The sequence below is a fragment of the Balearica regulorum genome, chromosome 1 (assembly GCF_011004875.1).
Source record: "Balearica regulorum gibbericeps isolate bBalReg1 chromosome 1, bBalReg1.pri, whole genome shotgun sequence".
Lineage (NCBI taxonomy): Eukaryota > Metazoa > Chordata > Aves > Gruiformes > Gruidae > Balearica > Balearica regulorum.
This window is the reverse complement of record NC_046184.1, coordinates 44937277-44961109: the sequence shown is the minus strand read 5'-3', so window position 1 is coordinate 44961109 and position 23833 is coordinate 44937277. Positions and strand designations below refer to the sequence as shown.

The 23833-nt window shown below is 38.1% G+C and overlaps 1 protein-coding gene across 7 annotated transcripts in view; it reads left to right on the top strand.

Annotated features, from left to right (window-relative positions):
- Window positions 1-23833, top strand: part of PPFIA2 (PPFI scaffold protein A2) — a 355092-nt gene extending 331259 nt beyond the window's left edge. For 6 of the 7 annotated variants that reach the window (XM_075747763.1, XM_075747806.1, XM_075747796.1 and 3 more), the window contains 11 exons: window positions 3084-3165; window positions 7598-7798; window positions 10028-10090; window positions 11522-11551; window positions 13127-13302; window positions 14160-14257; window positions 16075-16250; window positions 16345-16413; window positions 17364-17523; window positions 19250-19342; window positions 23060-23199. In XM_075747763.1, the coding sequence (XP_075603878.1) occupies window positions 3084-3165; window positions 7598-7798; window positions 10028-10090; window positions 11522-11551; window positions 13127-13302; window positions 14160-14257; window positions 16075-16250; window positions 16345-16413; window positions 17364-17523; window positions 19250-19308 (1114 nt within the window). In that variant the 3' untranslated portion in view covers window positions 19309-19342; window positions 23060-23199. Of the gene's footprint in view, window positions 1-3083; window positions 3166-7597; window positions 7799-10027; window positions 10091-11521; window positions 11552-13126; window positions 13303-14159; window positions 14258-16074; window positions 16251-16344; window positions 16414-17363; window positions 17524-19249; window positions 19343-23059 lie in introns of all 7 variants that reach the window. The other variant, XM_075747755.1, reaches the window with a different exon arrangement.

Genomic DNA, 23833 nt, shown 5'->3' with positions numbered 1-23833 from the left:
CTGGGGTTTACTTCTGTTTTAGAAATTGAAGGTTCAGGTTCTGCAGATCTCCTTGTGTGTATTAAAAAGTAGTCAAAGAATACTTTTCAAAAAGTAAAATACAATTTAAATAAACTTTAATATTGGAGAGGTGTTTATACAAAACATTTGGGTGAAGGAAGTCTAAGTTCTGAAGCATAAAATTCTTTTTAAGGGAAAGCAATATTATAAAAATCCTTTTAGTGTTCCACATTAATAAGTGAGGCACAGGCATTATGATGGCTGTATTCCCTGCACATGTCCAAGTAAAGGATTTTAACTTTACACTAAAAATATTTTCAACCCAAAATACTTTCCTTCTACATGCCAAGACCCTTCGGATTATGTTTATCATACTGTAGTCTTTGGCTATAGCATATATACAGAGGACATCCCATTTCTGGCCTGGCCCCATTTTCTTCTGCCAAAATCAATAACCACAACTATATTTTCCTTTAGCTCTGTGAGCCAGACTGCCTCTGAAGTAACAGAAGCGCTTTCCTACTCTGGGAGAGTATATTTGTTTGAGAAGCACTGGAATAATGCTAAGCCTCCACAGCAAGCCTCGGGCCAGTTCAGATGTTGCAAAGTCACAGAGGACTCCCTAGAAATGTGTAGTGTACTTTATAATTCCAGCATAAAGGAAGTGAGCTTTTCATGGAAGTGAGAATTTAAAGTGCCAATGCCTCCTCTGCAGGAACCTCGATTCCTGAGGCCACACAGGGATTTAATACCAAATCAAAAAAACAGGCCAAAAAGTTCCTCTCCATCTCCTTGTAGACTATGTGCTGCTGATCTCCTGCTTGGAGCAGGAGCCCAACACAAGCAAGGAAGGCCAGCAGCCCTCAAAACCATGATCTCTCTTTTTTCCACTTACTTTGATAGCCAGCCCTGCTCTTTCAGCTGTAATGGGCAAAGAGAATACCCCAGATAAGGAAAAAATCTGGGATCAGGTCCCTCCAAGGATGATGCCTCCATGGGACTCCCGGCTGCAGAAGGGGCTGCTCCCTGGGCTTGGGCTGGGTTTGGGAAAGGAGCAAGTCATACAGGGTTTTGCAGGATCCATGCTCTGCCATGGGACACCAAAACTGGCCAGGGGAGGAAGAGGCACCCCTGCAAGCTCACAGCCCTGGTGGCAGCAGGAGCCGTGCAACCCCATTGCAGCACCTGAGGGAGGTAGAGCACTGCTGTGACTCTCCAGGCACCCCGCAGAACCAGCTCCAAGGGAAGGCTGCAACCCAAATACCTCATCCACAGGTAGCTGGGAGGTGGCTGTGTCTGGCCATGCCTAATTCTGCTTTCCAAAGCAGCCAAGTGTGTATGTTTCTGTTGGCCTTCACTGCTTGTCTCCATGGGAATATGGGATTTCTGCACCTCCTCCAGCTACTGAAGGTAACATGGTGTTTGTGTACCCAGAGGGCAACTTTTTCTCATTTTGCTGAGGATTTTGCTTTCATAGAAAGCACGGATAGCGCTACAATGTAGAGTCACAAAGGGCAAGGTATGCTGCAAAGGATGTGTGGGAGGAGAAGCTAGATAAACTTCAGTAACACCACCAAGTGTTTGTAGTGCTGTGCATTACTACAGCAGAAACATAGAAAGTAAAGCAGCTGTCTTTCTATTAATATTCAGAGCGAGGGATTTAAACACGTATGCAAAATTACTATTTGAGATCCATTTTCTACTAAAGCCAAATTCTCTCAGTCTGGCCCCTCGGCAGTGCAAAAATCCCCAAAGGAGTACTCCTTACAAGTAAGATCACTCCATCGCTTTTATCTGGTGTGATTTTGTAGTACATATATTTGAAAGGCTGCTAAGGCAGTGAAGAATTGCCAAGGGACAACTGAACCACAAAGGTTGTAGTAATAAAGGAGGACGGAGCAAAATTGAAGCTATAATTCCAAGATTTCCTTGTTATGTGGGAATGTTAGCAAATTTTAATACTACATTAGCATAGTCCCTGTCTAATTTGTTTTTCACTACAGCTTGTTGCTGAGAGCATTCCTTTGTGTTTCACTCGGTAGGAGACAGCTGAAAAGATGTTGTTAAATAGCAGAAAAAAGACTTTTGAAGGACTGCTTTTTCTACACCACCACCACAGTGGGTTCTTTATTCCTGCTCCAGGAATAAAAATGTCTGGCCAAATGGTTGAACATGTTTAATATAGAGCACTCCTCTGATAGTCTAGCTGACTGGCCTATACGTAACTACCAAATATTTAATACCACTGTATTGAAAGTATATTTTAAGGTTTGAGAATGATGTTTTACATAGCACACTCATTGCAGTTCAAAGAAGCTGCAGTGCAGGAGTTGGAGTGGTATCTGATCAACTCAATAGAAATATATCTGTGTATATATGTATATGTATAAAATTGAGAAACCACATCAATTCTATAATTATAAAAATATATACATCAGTAAACTATGTGGATTTCTTTTGTATATTAGCAATAATAATTTAAAAAAAAATAACATGGAACTATTAAAGGTACAACCAACTCTTAATTAGCCATGGATGGCTTATTTAAGATGCAGAGTAGCTGTACTCCAGAGACCCTAGAATTGTGCCTAGCTGGTCTTGCAGGGTATAGTGTTTCAAACACAGAGACCTCTCATACCCGCCGCGTTACATCCATTCTTAGCTAAGGTCTAGAAATGGGCAATTTTGGGCCTTTCTGGGTCATTACCAGACCAGAGCTAAGCTAGTCTCAGGAGACATCCCTCAGTTTTCTCCTTCACCAATGTCTTCTATTATCTGAGTGATCCTTTTATATAGTCTATCCCAATTCTGTATCACTTCAGCTAAGAACAAATAGAAACCTCACCTTTTGTATGTTAGGTGTTTAAAGGGATGTCAAAATGCACCAAGAAAAAAAAAGAGTTGGGAATAGATGAATATATTCAAAATGGAGAAGGAGCTGTATTGTTCATGGGTGTTTTCTCTGCCTTTTCTATGCCTGTCATCCTGCTTCACTGTTGTTACCCTTAACAAAAAGGCAGAGTTGCATCTATATTGTCCCTACACATGCTCTGCATATTTAACAATTTTTGATCCATTTCTAGACATGAACTTCTGGAAGAAGCTCGGAGAAAGGGTTTGCCTTTTGCTCAGTGGGATGGGCCTACAGTGGTTGCCTGGCTGGAGGTAAGTGTTGGCCATAACTTGGAAGCGTGAGTCACATTTGTGGGCTGCTTCTGTGTGCTCGCCCTTGCAAATTCTAAGAGACTGTTAAAGTCTCCTCCTCTCTCCCCCACGCACCGTGCCGTGAGCACAAAGCAGATTTTGACATTGGATAGTGTAAATTGGAGACTAGAGCTGAAAAAAAGTAAGACAGGATTACACAGGGGGATAAGGACAGGAAAAAAGGGTTATCCAATGCACTTGAACCCCACATTTTTGAAATCTTATAATTTCTCAATCTCTAAATATCTAGGAACTCCACAGACTGAGATTATGTAGGATGATGTGTTAAGGAGAAAACAAAAATTAGCTATCAAATTTTATTTGAAGTTACCACAAAAGCTACATCTTCAGAATCTGTAATAAATTTAAACAGTTTGTAACTTTCTATCCTTTTAAAATATGATGGGAAAGGGCTGGTTTACCTAGATATCACTCAGAACAGGAAGAAGAGATGTTCCTCTCGGCACTTTCACCTGGGATGTGCGAGATCCCGATTGAAATCTCTCTGATTTGACAGGCAGTGCCTTCATCTCTGCAATCTGATCTGCAGAGAGCTCTCCTTTCTCTGGAGAGCCTAAATGAACGGATTCTGGAACCCATCTAGAGAAACGTTCAGCAGAGCTCTCCATCAATTTTGACAAAAATCAATGAACGTTTTAGGTGAAGGAACTATTCAAAAAATACATACCCAGATGCTGAGGGGAGGAGAAAGCAGCAAGTAAGGACGTTCCTATACAAATACACAGTCCCTTTCACGTGGCAAGGCTGAATCAGTTCAGTGCAGATACAAGCTCCCTGTTGGCTCAAGGAACAGGTGTCTTATTCCTTGTCTATACCAAGAGTCTCTATGTAGTCCTACCTATTCTCATGTCTGCTGTGGGTAGCATCCATTGATCATCAGATAGAATTTGTAGAGTTTTTCCCTTTAATTAAAAAAAAAAAAAAAAAAAAAAAAAAAAAAAGATCCCCCTCCAAAGCTTTAACAGGAGTAGTTCAGGGAGTAAATGAAGGATGAGGAACAAAAGCAGCTAATGTCTACAAAATTTCTGCTTCCTGTTGGAATTGCTGAAGGTACCTAATGAAAAAGATGAAATGAAAACTGCAGAAAGGCAGTTCAAGTATTTGCACATGACCTTGGAAAATAGGATGGTGTCTTCCTTCCAACAAAATATCTCTGTGAATATGAAGCATTCATTAATTTGGCCACTACCTACCTTTTTCATATGACTTTGGGAGTTCTGTAACTGGATTTGTATCAGTCAGAAATATTCAATATTACAGTCAAAGCTGATTTGCTGGAAAGGTGAACGTAGAAAGGTCTATACATTTCTGAATACTGAGAAAAATCTGCCCTTGACGTCCCCCAGGGTGATCCGATATTTGAAGACCTTTCTGACAAGTTAAGCCCTGATCTTTTTTTGCCTTGATTCTTAGCTGCAAAATAGGATATGCTTCCCACTGTCTCGGAGAGGGGCTGTAGAGAGAAATTGATTTCTGTGAACTTGTGGGGAAATATGATGAGAGTAGCACAGGGAAGCCCATGAGGAAGTTTATGTTGTGGTATTCAAAGTGGATTGAATACTGATGATAAGAAGATATGAGGTCAGAAGTACTGAATTTAGTCAGTGATCATCAGTGCGTTCAGTCAGCAGATGGACACAGTGTCCATTTCATACTGTCCTGGGGAAAATACAATACGTGACATTTGGATTAAAAAACTAAATTAATATTAAAGGAGACAAAGGCCCAAATTAAAGAAGTATATGTGATCACAATTGTGACATTTCCAAACTTTTCTGGGCTTAACTTTTCAGCCTTAGCATTTATTCTGGTCAGTTGTATGTAGCACAGACATAGTTGAGATATATTTTAGGAACTGTGGGTTTTCTTAACTAATTCTGGAAAAGTATATCAATCTTGATATCTGGGTTCTCTGCCTAGAACAATTACTGTGCCCTCTTCTTAGAGACTGCTTTCATCTAACTGCATTTTCTGGTAGAGACAGCTGTTTGTTAAAGAACTAATTTACCTAATTTATTAATGAACTAATTTACCTAATGAGCAGCAAACATTTCAATTTATTTCTGCAGGGTGACTAACTCCCAGTATTTACGCTTTCCTGCTTTTCAAGTGCATGTGTGAAAAAAACTAATATCAAATTAAATGAGAATATTAAACACATATTAAAGCTATACATAGCTTCTTCATGGCCCTTTGTTTAAGTGCAGCTGATTGTAACCTACAGAATTATTTTTTTTCATTTTTTGACTTTCATGAAATTTTGTATTTCATTAAAGTTAGTTGGAATTAAATCATATTTGTAAGATTCAGACTAGCATTGAATGAGGGGGCAGTGGCTTATTCCATCAGTGGGAAGGGCTTTTTGAAACCTGATGCAGTCATTCCTCGAGCCCTGCGATACATCAGAGTCAGTACAGAAAAGCCTGTCTGAGCTCTTTTGGAATCTGACATTCAATTCTGTTTTCTCCGTGAAATAGAAGTGATCTAACAGCTGTCTTTTAAGGAAATATGTCCCAGATACGATAAAGAATAACACATTACTACCCTGTAGTGTGAGAAATTAAATAAAAACCCTTTCAGTTTGTCTCTGCTTTCCAGATATGCTGGCGAATTTACTGGTGGCATATTTTTAATAATTTCTTTGACCTTATGTCCTCTTTTAGTAAGCCATTATTAAAAGAAAAAAATTAAAATCATTAAATCAGATGGCTTATTCTGAGTTTTTGATAACTTCATTTACAGTCACAGATGCTCTATCACACTGAAATTCAAACACAGATCGTCATTAATTGCCATCTACCCAGAATTAATTAAAAAGATCTGAAAATGGAGAATATAATCACTAGTATCACATAATATCACTGCATTGTACGCCTATGGACAGATTTCTATTTCAGAAACAGTAAAATAGAATAAAATGCTACTGCAAGCCATTAGTAACAAATCAGTACATTTGAAAAGTGCTTTTGACAAATTATATTTGAAGGTATATTATATACCAGTACAGTGAAGTACAGCAGATCTATGCTGAACAAAATTAGGTAGCTATATAAATGTGTATATAAATTTTATGTATACAGAATTATGTACACTCAAGATACATTGAAGGATAAGTAGTGAAGGGTGATTTATGCACTTCGACACTCAGTGTCACAAAATCTAGAATATTAGCTAGAACATTGCTGCCCAGTGGAAATCTTTTGTTATACATTATGCTTCTTCACCCCAGTGGGGAGAGCTATGTACTAAAAAATGGAATTCACAGCACCAACCCACGCGCGATAGTGATCTGGAAAAAGGTGAAGAGAGAGGGCAGGGAAGGGCTACTCTCCAGAGAGAAGTATCTTCTTCTCTCAGGTTACACAGAGCCTACCTGGAGTTAAGCACCTAGCGAGTATGTCTTTGTTTTCTATTGTGTTATCCCCAAAATCTCAGTGATTATGGCATTCACTGCTTATGTCCTTCTCACACTTTATAGCATAATGTATTTCACGCTGTGACAAAAACTTCCCACATGCATATATCCCTGCTACAGAATTATCTCCTTTGGGAGGCAAGATCTGTAGACACCAACAATCATATTAATGAGGGAGCACAAAATGAGAAAGTTGAGAAAACCTAGAAGAAGTCATACTCAGTAGGTCCCAGGAAAGACCGCTAGAAGGGCAGACTACCTCTTCCAAGAAAAGAGTAAAAGTGGGGAAGCAAGGGGCTGTTGCTGACCTAGGCTAGTAAGACTAACATAAGGAGAGGAAAAGCGGGAAGTCACAAGTACATATCTTCTAAATCCACAGGTGATGTAGCTGCAGCTTCTAACCTGTATTTCTAGCTGGGATATGATAGCATACCAGACTGTTCCCAAACTTACACTAGGTTCATTAACTGCACACTGCTTGCTTTATTTCTACCAAGAAAATAAAAGCTGGGAACTGTAAGATTGTGAGTACACTGTGGGGACTAACATGGAAAGAGAGAGAAAGCCATTCTAGCACAAAAGTGAAAAAAATTACTTAATCAGTTCCTCTTAGATTTTTTTCTGTCTGTGGGCAGTAAGACTGACTTGTGCCACTACTTGCTCATTAAAGGCCTGGGAACGGAGTAGCCCAGGTGATGGAGGCACATAGCTCTAAAAATAATACAAAGCACCCCTTGCTTTAAAGTTCTGATTACAAAAAAAAGCAACAAAAAGAGTTCACATGGAGCCGTGGCAATTTCGAAGGTTCTGAAACAATTTCATTTTATTAAAGACTGTGATAGGCATACTCATTTGTGTCTATTATCATGCTTATTCAGATTGATAGGTGCCTTGATGATGAATTTCATTTGAGAAATGAAGCAATGCTTTGGATGAATGTGTCCTCTCTCTCAACAGCTCTGGCTGGGCATGCCAGCCTGGTATGTTGCTGCCTGTCGTGCCAACGTGAAGAGCGGAGCTATTATGTCTGCTTTGTCTGATACTGAGATTCAAAGAGAAATTGGAATCAGCAATCCTCTTCATCGCTTAAAGCTCCGGTTAGCAATCCAGGAGATGGTATCACTGACAAGTCCATCAGCACCTCCGACATCCAGAACAGTGAGTCCTGTTCAGATAACTTTTTCTTCCCCACTTGACCCTGCAGGAATCTACAGAAAGACATTTGTAATACGAGAGTGGCTCTATGGTAACACACACTTCGCAATCAGTGGGAACTGTCCTACAGAGACTTAGAAGGACCTGTTCATCACTCGCTTGATTGTTGATCACTGATATTTTTCCTTTAGCAGATATTCTTATCTTTTTTAAGTAAGTCATGCTTTTCCTGAACCTTGATGTTATCTAAATGATCAGTATTGAGCATCTTCTTTGTAATTTTTCCTGTATTTTTCCCTTTGTCTTCCTTCAAGTCATCTCTCCCAACCAAATCAGATTGTGTTTCTCTTTTTTGTTTGTTTCTTTTTTTTCTTTTTTAGTTTGTTGGGGTTTTTTGTTTGGTTGTTTTTTGGTTTTTTGGTGTTTTTTTTTTTTTTTTTGAGGTGTGGGCAAGGCAGGAGAAGGGAAAGGCTATGTAGGAACACAGCTCTTTTGAATCTTGTTCCCATTCCCCTTTGCATCCTTTCAAATATTATCTAATCTGAGTCAGCTGGCTTTAGGTTCTTTATGCTTTTAAGAGAAGCAGTGATTAGAGGTGTGAAGGGAGAGTCTGGAAGGGAGAAGTGGAGCATGTGCGTTCAGTGAGGAAGGGAGAGAAAGGGGAGAGTGGCAGCAGATAGGAAGGGAGCAACTAAAGAAGAAACATAGAGATACAGGTCTAAAAGGAAAAGGGAATATATCAAAAAGAGCAAGAAAGTACATTAGAGGAGAGTAAGAAGGTATGTGCTACATTAGTGGAAAATGAAGAAAAAAAGGCCAACCTGATGAGGACAAAAAGAAACAAGAAGACAAAAAGAGAGCTTTGAGCTGAGAGGCTGATAGTGATGGCAAAGAAAGAGGCAACAGAGACTGTAACAAAAAAAAAAAAGAACAAGAAAAAAAATCAGATCAGATGGGAAACATGACACAGAAGTGAAGGACAAAGACTACTCCTCAAGTAGCGCAGCCGAGACTTCTAATAAGAAGATAACAATAATAATAATAATGTTAATAATTATTATGTTAATAATGGTAGTAATAATAATAATAATTATATTTTGTAATCTCTCATCTTCATGGAATTCATGGAGAATCTTTTGGTGGAAATGACAATTGAGATAGATATCTTTGAGGGGTACCAGAACCACAGAATTATATGAGCAACTGGGCAACAGGACTCTAATGTTCCTATTGACTAGCTTTTTATCTTCACATTGCTAAGGTTCTTTAAATATTATAGTTCCCTATCTGATATTTTCTCCCCTCAGAATGGTTGCATATGTCATAACCATGGTAATACTGTGAATCATAATGGATTTCACCTAAGTAAAGCAGTATAGACTTGACATGATGTTGAATTACTAAACAAAACTCTCTTGGATTTTAAGAGCATAAGAGCATATTTCAAAGCATAAGCACATTGACACTTACAAAATGAGAAAACAGTACATTCAAGCTAGAAATACTGGGAATAATTTTGCCTTGTTTTTTTAATTCTCCCTGAGTAATTGGCAGCACAAAGCTGCCCTGCCCTGGCGCGTGCACTGCTGAATCTCAAGTCTTTCTGCGTCCCCTGTTTCTCAGGAAAGGAGTTAATTTACTTCAGCTCTCAAGAAAACACAGCACATTTCATCTTACGTGCACAGCAGACTTCCACACCCCCTCCCTGCCTCATCTCATCGTCCTGCTAATAATCTGACTGAAAACAACGGGATGAGGAAAAATAGTTTTACAAGTGAATTTTCTTGACGTTTTTGATTTACAGAAACTTTGGGGAAGTAATAAGTATTTAGATTACAATATGAGCGTGTGATGTGTGCAGAATATTTAGGCTGGAAAATCTTTAAGAACCGAAGCTTACCTCCAGATAGAGCTATCACCTAAAGGTTCTATTGCCACCTGTGTGTAAAATGCAGCTTTAATAATTATTCTTTCCTTTGTGACGGTGTTCTGCCGGATTTCATCCATCAGTTCTAGCTGAAATACTCCATCACGTCTGTTTAGAACCCTCTAACGAAAGATACAAAGCAAGTTGTCTAAAGTTGTCTCTAGTTGCAGCTCGATAGAGGCAAGAACGTGGTTGTGCTGATGGTGATGCTATACGCTGTTAACTTACAGTGGTGCTGCCTTTCTTCTTTACCACTGCTTACCTAATGTGGATCCTACCTGCCTTCCTGTGGGCCTTGTCCATAGCCCTCAGGCAATGTTTGGGTGACCCATGAAGAAATGGAAAATCTTGCTGCTCCAGCTAAAACGGTTAGTCTTTCCACTTTCATTTTAAATGGTTTCAGTGCTCGAAAGAGACCTAGGATGTATCTGCTTTAACGCAGATGCCGTATCTTCCGTAGGATGCTTCCCAAGCATGCCATTAGAAAGTCGCAGGGAGCAGTGAAATTGAATTTAAAGAACAGCTACATCATTTCCAAGCAAAAGAAATTACAAACTGTGTATTGCGATCACAAAAATTGTGTGAACCTAAACCCAGTATTGGAGTTTTACAGTACGTAATAGTTTCACTGCCTGTGTGAAACCTTATGTAGTGAAATGAAATTGTTGAGGTTACAAGTGCAACATTTCCCCTGTACTCTTCTCCCTAAACATAGTTTTATATCTGCTGAAATAGAAAGAAATAAGAAAAGGCTTGAGAGGGGTGCATTACACAACTCGGTGTGTTCATTAACGCTGAGTCTTTCATGCCCATACTTGTGTATTCATGCTCTTTGATTTAGGGTGCATGGCATGTGTTATTGATTGATTGATTTTTGTCAAATCTCCCTGCTTTGCAGGGACATAACTAAATATTAATAGTTTTTATTCAATAGTTCTTTTTTTTTTACTTGGAACAGATGTTCTTTTAGGTTTTGCCTTTAGCATTACATCATAAAAACTCTGTAACAGTGCTTATATGACATGATACAATCCTACAGTGAGATGTCTGAAAAACCTATCTTCACTTTGGAAAACTTTATAGCCAGCCCAATCCATAAATGGTGGGGGAGGTACTGAAGTTAAATATTGATGCAATAAAGACTTTTTTAGTTTTAAAATTTATACTTGCTATACTATTTTAAGTTTCTCATGAACATTCATGAAGCATATTCTCATACATTTTTTTTTTTTTTTACAACTGAGCTCGTTTTTAATTTTATTATTGTTGGTAAAGATAAATACAAATACAACAACACTGAACTGACCAGAAGTAGAGTTGATTCTGTTTAACTGGCCACCCAGAAAAATATAGTTTTGCCATAAAAAATGTTATATAAAAAGCTCCTTTACAATACATTCACAAGAAGACAGCTTTTTACTCTGAATGTTTCAAAATCGAACTGGAAACAAAAAATGGCATCTCTAATGCCCAATTTTGTAAGTAAATGGTTGTGTTTTGATTGTGAAATCATAGAAGGTGTTTAAGATAATGCTGTAAAGTTTCACCAAGCTATAAAGATTTTATATCTTGAAAACTTAGCTAGATTTTCCAACTAAGTTTTTTTGGTTTTGATCTTGTAGTTTTTAAGGTAGTTTAGCCCAGGGCATTGCTGCTGCCTGGAGTTATTTTATCAGCACATTTACATGTACGTTTTCATTTGTACTAAGATTACCATACACATGAAACCACCTCTTTTTATAACTCATTTTTATTGTCTTTTTACCTGCTTTACTAATTGCTTCCCGCTGATAACACAGAAAGAGTCTGAAGAAGGCAGCTGGGCTCAGGTATGACCCTTCAACATGATTTTTTTATACAGAGGACTAATAATAATGTAATTAACAATGTATCAATATACATAGAGTATAGTATTGTGACGGAATCTCAATGATTGAATTATGGTTTACACATTTTAGAGTTCTTCTAATACAAATAAAATATTCTCTGGACAAGTTTGCTAGGTAAAGCACAAAGAGGAACATATGCTGTAAATACATTTCTTAAAAGAAAGAGACATTTTCTACGTCCCAGCTAAATCTAAGAAATTTTTGAGAATAAAATATACTAAGAGTTTGAGATCTAACATTTCTAAAATTACACCAGATTTTTTTCTTAGAACAATTGTATAAATCACACCCAACTATCAGTCTACAAATAGTCTTGTATAATTAGGAACAAAAATTTTCAATTCAATTAGGCTATCAAATAGTTATATTTTTCAACTTCTTTAACTCTCTCTAATATATGCACACTCTTACACAGTCTTACTGTCCTTACTTATGGCATTCCTTTTCTCTTCAAAATCTCACAAGAATGAGAAATGAGGGGACTATATTTTCCCCCCATAGAAAATATAGCCTGCTTGCACTGTGTTATCCTATTGTCTATAATGACAGGAGACATTAAAAATAAACCCCAAAAGATAGTTAGGCTTGAAAGCGGTGCTCAAAGCTGAGCGTGATCCTACTGAGGTGTTAATCTTGTGATTTATGAGTTCTCTTGTCCATTGTTTTAGCAGTACCAAAATATTTTACAATAGTGAGATGTAAAATCTATTTTGCATCTTAATTTTGCAACCCACACAAAACCAGCTTAACATACATTTGTTGTTTTCATATGCTTTCTTCCTCACCCTAATGAAATTTCAGCTGAATGTACCTTAATGCCTGAATGCTAGCTTCTAGGAGGAATCTGGTTTGCTCCTTAAAAAATTAATTTCTTGAGCTCCACCCTTAGGATTAAGCTGTTCACAGCTGAAAATATCTCATTAATAGAATGTATTTGGTCACCTGCTCTGACCGACGGTGAAAGTAAGCTTAGCAGACAAACAACTGAAATAATTAACTTTTAGTCTCAAGAGGACTACAGGTGTGTAACCATGAAGTGTCATTAGATCCTATTTAGGAAATCCTAGCCCCTACTAAATAATAGTGACACAAAGTTCAGGTGATTCCCTGGAGCCATGTTTGTGTGACCAAGTTCAGTGTAGGATTTGCCTAACGTAAATATTCTAGAAGGTCAACTGAAAGCAAGTAAGATTACGCAACAAACACATTTTGATTGTGCAATAAGTAAGTTTGCTTACATTTAAAACTCAAAATTGCAGCTACAGAATTCCTTAAAATTTATAAATGTAGAAAACAAGACACAACAGGCAAAACTGCTATCAGTAACAAATGCCTCACAGTGGCTTCCACCTCCGATGTCAAAATGATGTTAAAAGGAAATGGTTTCTTTTAGACAGGATTTCTGAGCTAGAAATGAGCATAGCAGATATAGATAGATATTCTGACTTCAGCCTGTGGTGCATCTTGAATAAACCGAAGAATTTATTTCCCCTCCCCCATTTTTTTCCCCTACAGACCCTGGCTTATGGTGATATGAACCATGAATGGATAGGTAACGAATGGCTCCCCAGTCTGGGTTTACCTCAGTACCGAAGTTATTTTATGGAATGCCTGGTAGATGCGAGGATGTTAGATCATCTGACAAAGAAAGATCTGCGTGTGCACTTAAAAATGGTGGATAGCTTCCATCGGTACGTTTGCATAAGGACTACACGTATAAAGACTTTGATGTGTCTGACGTAGTGCTCAGTGCTGCACAGAATAAACCCAGTTACTTTCTGTTGTTCTGGCTTGGAAAACCACACAGAGAAGTGAGTGCTAAGTGTCAGAAATCTGAATTGAGAGACATTCCTTTTGTAACAGCAACCGCATTGCAATCATATCTCTCATAACTAAGATATTGGTACAGATAAATTTCATAATAAGCAGGGAACCATTAATATATAAATAAAGCCTTGACAATACAGAAAGAGTAATAATTTATTAAGTGGTTTAAAGTATCAGAAAATGGTAGACTAAGATTTGAAGCCCTGAGATCTCATAATAATGAAAAGCTATTGTGTGTAGCACATAAAAGCTGTTAACAGTACAAGCAAATTGACAGTTGTTCAGGTTATCTAGGGATATAGCCAGGAAGCTAAATTGGAAATATGGAAATAAAGGCATTTAGACTTCAGGGAGAATGATGTTTATGTGACAAGAAGTGGATTTTTTTTTAATGTACTGTCTGATTTGTCACTTTTTGAGGCCTGATTTGACAAAACATTTCACGGCTCGCAAAGGCTGACCTTTTCTGAATACAATTTTTAATGTTTTGGGTTTCTTATGCTAGAACATTTATTCAAACATACTTATTTTGAGTTTGTCCATTTCATTTTTGAAGTCTGTGGAGTTTTTTTAATGGTTTTGCTCTCCCCTCCAACCTCAAGATTTACTACATGGGCACCATGAAACACCTCATCTGAACTGCAGGAAATACATTCTACATATGTTCCCATCTTCAAAATTATCTTTATTAACTCTGTGAATGTTTCTCTTTAAATAACAGAACAAGCTTGCAATATGGAATCATGTGTTTAAAGAGGTTGAATTATGATAGAAAAGAACTGGAAAAGCGAAGAGAAATGAGTCAGCATGAAATAAAAGGTGATAGTTCCTGGGAATGAATACTGGGACTGTTTCTTCTTTTGAAGCCTGACACTATTAACCCCTTGTCATGCCATTTTAGCAAACCATTTGAGCATGTGCTTTAAGTTAAACAAACTTAAGTCCATCTGTCTTCAGAACACAAAATAGACACAGTTAAATTAGACACAGTTAAGTACTTTGCTAAATTGGGGCTGCAATCCTGAATGGCTGTTGAATTTGGGGGACAGATCTTGTCCTAACCTCTTTCAGTCTCAGACGCAGAAGGCCAAATGGGATGTGCTGGGGGCAACACTGGGAAATCGGAGCACTCAGGACCCTAACGCTGTGCTCCTGCTTTTGAAAACCTTTGCCTTTGATTTGTTACTTCAAAATGTGTATCATAGAAAATATTGCTTGGAGGGGTGGCCCCTGAGGCACTCGATGGGTATATAAGAATAGTTCCTAACAGAAGTGGCCTTATTAGAAGATTTAACAGCTGATTTAAAAGCATTTTTCTGTGTAAAGCTCTCTAGAGCAGTTGCAGGCTCACTGCACAGTTCCTTTTATATATAAGGATGAAGGTTGTTGGGTTTTTGCCATTATCAGAAGTGAATGCTTTGATTCCTTTAAGCATTTCCAGCTCTAGTGAATACAGCAGTTAACGCTTCTCAAGCACAATGCTGGTTGGAAGAGCTAAAGAAAAGAAAAAAAAAAAAAAAGGTGGAAATTAGAGGGAGGAATGGCTACAGTGATAGCATGCATTTGCTCAAGGCAGATGATGGTGTGCACTAATGAAAAGACCTTGACTTGTGTGTGGAGGCATCAGTGTCAGCCAGCCTGAGCGCCTATAGCTGGAGACTGTTGGGGGAGGGTTGGGTATTGGTCTCAAATTCTGGTGTTGCTTCACCGCTAGTCACCGCTAGGACAAGGCTAATAACCCACAGCCTCCTTCACCCAACCTTCACCCTGTCGTGCATTGGTCAGACACGGTCCCAGGTGGGATTTGGTCTCAGTGATCCCTGGCTGCCATGCTGTGTTTCAGCCAGTCCTGACCCCAAAGCCTGGGATGCTCTCGGTCAGGCGACGGAGAATGCCTGCTCCCAGAACAGCTATTAGCTGGACTTCTAATGGTTCAGGAAAAAGCCTCACCACTTAGTAACACAAACCTCAGTATTATGTTTCCACCTCGCAAGTATAAAGATCAGTGTAAGTAACTTTCTTTTAATCTTATGGGCAGGGTAGGATACTTTTTTTATAATAGCCAAATCCTCAAAAATGGTTTCCTACCTCATTTTGTTGCCTTAGCTTTATAATTGGCATGGACCTTAACAGCTCAACCAGCTTTCTGAACTAAAAAATAGTTTTAGTCTCTAAAATTGTGAAGTCATCATTTGCTTTATGGCATGTTATAAAACGGTAGGTGCTGACCCGACTCTCAAAATGTTTAATACAAAACTCTTCAGTGAAGTCTTGAGAAGCAGATATTTCTCCTGTGCCCTTGCACTGCTAAACTATCTTGCCTAAGAATTGAAAAGGGTATCTATAGGAGGTGGGAGGAATTACATTCTGGAGATGCCCTCTGGAGGCACCTTCCTCCTTTGGAAATGTTATTTAGAATAAACATTTACCTTGAAGGTAGCTAAAAATCACACAGTTGCTCCCACACCTTGGGTTTTGAATAGGAGATACTGAAACCATTAAAGCCCTATGAATAGTTTGCCGGCATTCCTCATTTAAGAAATAAAGCAGTATGACGTCCACAGTGCATGCACAACCTGTAGAGTTTGGAAGTTATCAGGTATCAGGAGACTGAAACTGGTGTTATGTCCTTACAGATGTGCTGGTATGGAGCAATGATCGAGTCATACGCTGGATACAAGCTATTGGCCTCCGAGAATATGCAAATAATATCCTAGAAAGTGGTGTACATGGTTCACTTATAGCACTGGATGAAAACTTTGATTACAGCAGTTTAGCTTTATTATTACAGATTCCAACACAAAACACCCAGGCAAGTTTGTTCATGCTACTTCTGGTTAATCAGTACCCATTATTGCCTTTTATTCCTTTTCAACCATTTTAATTTTTTACTTTGGTATCTCTAGGCACGGCAGATCCTTGAGAGAGAATACAACAACCTTTTAGCACTAGGAACTGAAAGACGACTTGAGGAAGTAATTAATTTTATTTTCAGTATTTATAAAATATCCCAGTAAAATATAAAAATTAAATTGAATGCATGAAGACATGTTAAGTCACACTTTGTTAAAAGAGCCAGTTACAGCTTTAAGAAAAAAAATTAGGAAATGCCAGTCAAGGTTTTTAAAGTAACTTCAGTATGGCTACATATTCGTATCATTTTGGATGCTAAATTTGGCACTGCACTCTTACCTTAAGATGAACATTTTCCATACAGGAAATACACGGAAAGGGGTAGAAATTTCGCTGGCCAGGGCAAGCGGCAGAGGGGGAGGGAATGCCTGTACAACCTATTCTTTAGGACACTTACATCCTTTCTTTAGAAATAAAGAAGAAAGAAGAAAAGTGGCTTTTTGGTTTTTTGTTCTTCAAAGTTCAATATGTAACAGAGTAGGATTTGGGGCAGTTATCTAGGATAGGGAATCTCAAATCCACCTACGGAAAATACTCATCTTAAGGTAAGATTGCAAAAATATTCAAGTCCTGGACTTCTGCATGTGAGAAGAATAAAACTTTTAAGGTCCTGCTAAAAATGTGAGATGCCTATGAATTCTGTGCACGCACATAAGCGTTTAATTCTTTATTAGCATTTTACGTAAGCCTCCTAATGCAGTAACAAACCACTGCACTTTCTGTCACTGTATTTGGAAGAGATCTGACTTTTAAGAAGTTTCTACTTGAGCTGATTCTAAAACTCTACTATATCAAGCCAGAGATTTAAGAAAAGTTTTCCACCCTAGCATGTAATATTTCTAAAGCATTAACTTTACCAAGAGCGTCTCAACGGCACTGCAGTTACTGGATGCAGTGCAACAAAGCAGGGTAGTTGTTGTGGAATACATTTGACGGTGGGAGAGGCAGCAGACAGCAATTAATCAAAAAAAATTCATTTTCCTTTATCAAATACAACTCTGTGTGTTGACAGAGCGATGACAAGAACTTCAGACGTGGCCCCTCCTGGCGACGACAGTTTCCTCCGCGCGAGGTTCACGGGATCAGCATGATGCCGGGCTCCTCGGAAACACTGCCAGCTGGGTTCAGATTAACCACAACATCAGGGCAGTCACGGAAGATGGCAACTGATGGTATGCAGTCATTTACTGTTGAAAAGCAAGAGGCTTACTCTAGCACGCTAAATTGACTTCTAGACTTCTAGTGCATAGCTGTCTTGCACCAGAATGGCTGCTTTCACATAACTAAGATGAATTGAGTCCGGGAGAGTTGAATTAGGGAATGGAAAAGCACTGACCTGGCATACTATTGATTTTTTTTCAGGTTTGCTTCAGACTGTCAGTGTTCATTTAATTAAAAAAAAAAAAGAGAGAAAAGAAGAAAAAGAAAAAAAACCAGGAAAAAAAAGGCCATCTAGCCATCCTAGATCTGCAAAAGAAACATTCAGAAAAAGAGGAATTAATTTACTGACTTTCATCTAAGATTGTGTGTAGTACCTCAGCAAATTTTTCAGCTCATTAGCTTCTCTACCAGGTGGAGCGTATTTTAGAGAATGAATTTAGAAAGGGCTATCACCTTTATTTTCCTATTTGACTTTCAAACTAACTAGCTTAGCCTTGACCATCAAATAATTCAAGTTGCTAACAATTAATAGCAATCAGACAGGTAGTGTAGTTAGCAAATACTGAATTTCAGGTACTAATTGAGTTACTGTATACCAGTCTTAAAACTTCCAGAAGATGCACTAACTGAGCAATGTTTGGAAAAGTAACAAGCAGATAATAATTAAAAAGTAAGTAAAATTTAAAAGTCATTGTAAGATGGCAGGGAGAAGGAACAAATCCCATTGCAGCTATTCCTTCAAGTACACGGACAATAAAGCCACGTATAACTGCCTGAAGTTCTGAGAAATGCCAGTACACAAACTGGCCCGTTTCATGTTTATTTCCTCATGAGAGAATTTAGGTCTATGAATAGACTTGTGTCAAAATAATGTAATACACTGCTTGTAGTGATTACATTCTGTAACTCTTGAACGAACTTGGTATGACAATATTGCCATCTAAATTCCATTAAAGCCATCTAAATGCCATTAAAGTTTCTCACCTTTAAAAATAATACTTTATAGTTGCAGTTACAGATGGAATAATTTACTGATTGCATCACTATATTCCATTGACTCCACTGCTCATGCGCACGCTTTGCTTTTAATCCTGCACTTTTTGGCAAGGATGAAGTCTTAAGACAAGAATCCATTCCAAGGCAAATTCCACGTGCAAATAAAGGTATTAGCTCCCCAGGCTTTTCCATGGCCCACGTTACTGTAGTAGCTAAGAACCTTACAAACATGCATGGATTTCATCTGCTAGCAATGCTATGGTATTATTCCCATTTTACAGATGGGGAACTAAGGCACAAGAGAGATTCAGTGATTTACTTGAAGTTTTTCAGAGAGTTTATTATTGAGCTGGGTACTGAACTCAGTAGACTTAAAGGTAGGTAGTTTTGAATACCTACATCTTCATGCAGGACTTGGCTTCCTATCTCACAGTGCTAAGAAGGCTATAGTATTTAAACAGCATGACAGGTACATTATTAGGACTTCCAACAAAATAAAGATAAAATAGAGTTTTAAACCGTATTCACTTAAGACAGATTTCAATAGCACATCAGACATGAAGAAGCTCTGAATGAGTTCTGAACTAGACCACATCCAGATCATGTCATAGAAAGCCACAGAGCAATTTAATAGCCACCCTTCCAGTGGAAAAGAGACTGATTTATTTTCTTCATGATTCTAAAGAGATTCTGGTTTGTTTCTTTTTTTTTTTTTTTTTTTTTTTTTTTTGCAATTTGCAGTTGCTTCATCACGACTGCAGAGGTTAGACAGCTCAACAGTTCGCACATACTCATGCTGACAAGGCCTAGCAAAGAAGCCAGCACTGAATTGTTGTGAGTATTCATAAGGGGCCATCATGAAAGCTCTTTATAACTGCACACTACACTCAATATTCCTTGGCATATCCAAGCAAGAGCCACCATGGAGCAGAGGATCTAACTCAGACTCACTAAGGTGGCCAGTTGATCAAGACAACAGTCTCAAGCTCAGTCCAGGAGATGTTACGTTATTCTTTTCCCATCTCAAACAGCAGGTTCTCTCTGATGAAACCACCTTAGCAGATGAGACAAAAGTTTTCAGAGAACCCACCTCATATGATAGCTCACCAAGCATCATGTATTTTGTATGTTCTCAATCTCAAAGCTAGAACTGGAGAGACAGCAGTAGGCACAGGGAGTGAATTTACTTTATGAGAACTTGAAGTAGTTCTACCAGGAACTGAGGAGAGAGGGGGGGGGGAAAGGATAGAAAACCAGAAGAGATTTATGGTTTTTTGTTTGTTTTTCTTTTTTAAATGAGAGATTTGACTCAATTTAGAACAACAGGTAGCCGCATAAAGCTAGAACAAAACTTCCCCTATACAGAAAATCTTCCAAAGTTATCTATTACAGAGATTCTCACACTTCTCAAATCATTCAGAATTGACCAGTGGCAAAGAAAGGATGTTCTGAGCTGGATGCAACTTTGGATCAAATCTAGTACCAGAGTTCATGTTGTATTTTTCACCACTTTTTGAAATATGGCTATGAATCTCACAGATTCACTCTTTCAGAGTTCTGTTGTTTTCTGCTACATCACAAGTTTTGCAAAAAATACTAACATGACGAGTGCTTTCATCAATATGGCACCATTTCATGCTAATATTTTTCTCAGTACAACAGTTTTATTTTCCATTTAGTTCCTCAGGGGATTGCAGGGGAGCTGGAAAGAATATTTGGATAACACCAAAACCTCACCAGGCATTGAACATGCTTTGATAGCTGTTAAACATTGTAGGCAAGACATACCAGGATATGCAAGAAAGTCCTTTTTTTTCAGGGGCTTGGGGCCATCAAGATTTTACTAATGCTAGGCATGTTGAAAAAGCACTTAGAAACAGCAAGTCTTACCAGTGGAAAACATAGATTGCTCCGGATCCTACTGATGACATGAGCCTTACTTCAGAGATCTTCAGGAGACTGCAAGAGTGTAAAATGTTAATCTAGTAGAAAAAGGAACTTTTCATGTCACCACTGAAAAATAAGCACAGGAGATATTCCCCCACATGCACCCCCAAGGTTAGCATTCGGTCCTACAAAAATGATGACGGAGCACATAAAGTATATATATAAATCTTTTTGTGTAAGTAGGTATCGATTAGAGCATGGTGTTATGTCAGTAAAGTTAGTAACAGTAATCTCACTGGGTTCAGTGGGGGTAGAAACTGATAGCAGAGATGGGTATCTTTTCTCCTATATGCTTCAGAATTGCAATGTTGAAGGCAGTAGAGTATTACCGAAAAATTAAGTTCAAATGCCAAGCTTTCTAATAGGCCAACAGTAATGAGCCAGGCACATGAGCTGATATTTTCCAATAGGTTTGAGGAATGCAACAAGGGCAGAAATTGAAAATTGGTATGTTAACAAAAATTAACTTATGATTATCCAAACTGTTTATTTCCACTCTGTTAAAAAAAATTGTCGAAAATATAGTAATCCACAAACAGAAGTAAAGTAGCAAACTTTGTTGGCACCATATGGCAGTTATGCATTTTCAGCAAAAAATGGTATACGTATGCAAAGTTATACAAGCTATACAACTTCAATTGCTATAGGAGTCCTAGTAGTTTTTCAAGGATCAGGGATATGTATCACATCGGTACTTGACGCTTGTCCGCTATTCTGCCAGTTACATTCTAATCTTAAATCCTTGGGAGCTCTGTAAGAATGCCAAATTTACATCTAAATTGTAAAGGCTAATATATGAGGATGACTGACATTAATACTACTATTTCTTTTCGTGTACCATATACTCCTTTTAGAGACACAACAAGATGGTGTGAATTAGAACTTTAGTATATGCACTGTTCATAAGTGCAATTTCAAAATGTCATGCAGATTAGAAACCAAAGAAGTTAAAATAATTTTGGATTTCAGTAAATATATTAAAAATATGCAGGGAAAAGATTTCCTTCATTTTCCTTCATCAGCCTTGAAAACTTAGATGACCTGAGTCTCAAAGATGAATGAAATAAACCCAAGATTTTGTGATCGCAGTTTCTTCACGGAAAGAACTGATTGATACTTGGACAGAAGGGAAGATTATTCATTATGACATGCCTCCTGAAATTTTCCAGACACAGGTCAGACTGAGACCCAGGCTTGTAACACCTCGTATAGAATACAGCAGGAGTTGTGTTCCTCTGGTGACTAAATGATCTACACGCATAGAATCAGGGACTGACTCTACGCAAGTAGCGGAGGGGATGGATAGCTGGATGAGCTATCACACCATAGCAATGTAAGAGAATTTTTAATGTAGCAAAGGGGAATATGCATCTGAAGAGCAGATTAAAAAGAGAGCTGCAGACAGGTTGCACGTGGATCAGATGAGACGGCCTGTGATCACAGCAGGCTGCAGATTCCTGCATTCTGCTACTCACCTTTCTTACTGAGAATGTCAAAGCCTTGCATTTCGAAATAGTTTATGCCAACAATACCAATTAGGTACAACATTACAGTGTCTTACGGTGTTTCTTCACAATAGCTGGGTTCAATTCATATGCTTTCAAGTTGAGATCCAGGTAATACTTTAAACATTTGTTGAAACCAGCACGACAAGCTGCCAGAAAACGTGAACTGACACTCTCAGAACAGTTAGATGAGCATACTCCACACACCCCAGTTTGAGTATACTCTCAGGATCAGAAATTTAAGAACATTTAGACTGCTGGCATCTGGCCATTTAATCTTGCAAAGAAGTTTACCCCAGAGCACATGGGACAGAGAGGTCAAGCTCTCTGCTGCGGTGGTTGCATGTTGCCCAGCTGAGCATCTGCAATGCCGTCACACAGCCAGGGCGTTTGGCAGTCACGCTCTCTTTTCCCCAACACTTTCCTCTTATGAAATACTTGTCACCACCAAGTCAGAAAGCTCAGCCAGGACAGTTTCATTGCCACAGGCTGGGGCAACAGAACATACTAGTTTCACTTTTCTTCTAATGAAATGTGAAAGAGGATTTGGTAAAATCAACTGTGTACTCGATCAATGAAGGGTTCCAAAGAGGATTTGTAAAGACAGATGGAGAAGAGTTCCAAAAAAGACACGAAAAAATTCACATCGCAGAATTTCCAGATTTCCATAATCTGGAAACAGCTGGTCCATAGCAAAGAAATCATCAGGGTGAAAAAGGTGAAAGCTGTCGAGCTGCAGTGAACAAGGAGAATCACAGAGTACATCAAGGTCTATAAAATGTGTGGTTGACCTTGTGCCAAACAGGCAAAAGACTCCAGATGCAGCAAACTAATCCCAGTGCTGAATCCAAACATCAAGAAAACAACGGTAAAATGAACCAATCTAGTAAAAGATTAAAATGCATTATTAATAGATTCATGTTGCAGATCTAAAATTAACAAACAAATGCATGTCTCCCTCAGATACTCAAAACTCATGTTTTAGTAAAACATGCAATAGCTTGCTTAGTGCTATAATATTTTCTGGTGTCATTGCATCCTAGACCAAATTAGAATCAAAGACTCTCGCTAATTAATGTTTGTTTATTTTTTCCCTTAGATGTCATCTCTTTCTTCTACTTTACCTGAAGTGCACTACCGCTACTTAGGAAAAAGAGCATTAAAACTCTCTGCAAGAACAGGGTAATAGGGAAGAGAACACATAAGGTTTATCAAACAGATATGATGTTCCTTTCATGTATTGGTTAGTTTAAAACAAGAATTTAAAAATAAACCCCACAAAACTAAATTCTGTTGAAAAAAAAGAAAAACAAAACAACATCCCCTTTCCTCTCAGCATTTCTGTCATCAGAAATTTGGCAGTAGTGCACATCCAAAGCTTTTATCAAATGAAGCCACTCATTTTTACATTGTTCCATCTGTTTTATTGTAAAATACTAGACATTTACGTATTTACTGTGTATGTATTTCTTTTAAAATGTGTAAGTCTTATGTAAATGGATATAAATATGATTTTTTAAAAATAAAATCTATGGTACATGGGGTCTCAGTGCAAACATTTGACAATACAGTGTCAATAATACTGTTTGTATCTTTCCATTCCACCATTTTTACAGTTTTTGGATTGTAACAGTCAAATGAATATGTTTAGCAGAGTTAGAAGCTTCAACATGTTCCTACTGAGAAAATCTGTCAATATTTAAAGTTGAACACCTGCCTCTGATGATGTATAATAGAATGATATAACCTGGAACTGGAGCCAAAATGGACCTCTAAAGACAAAATGGAAATGTCAGATATCCATAGAGAAGCACCATGATGGCTCACCTCTTAAAAACAAATAAACCCAGAAGAACTGTTTACAAAATAAAAA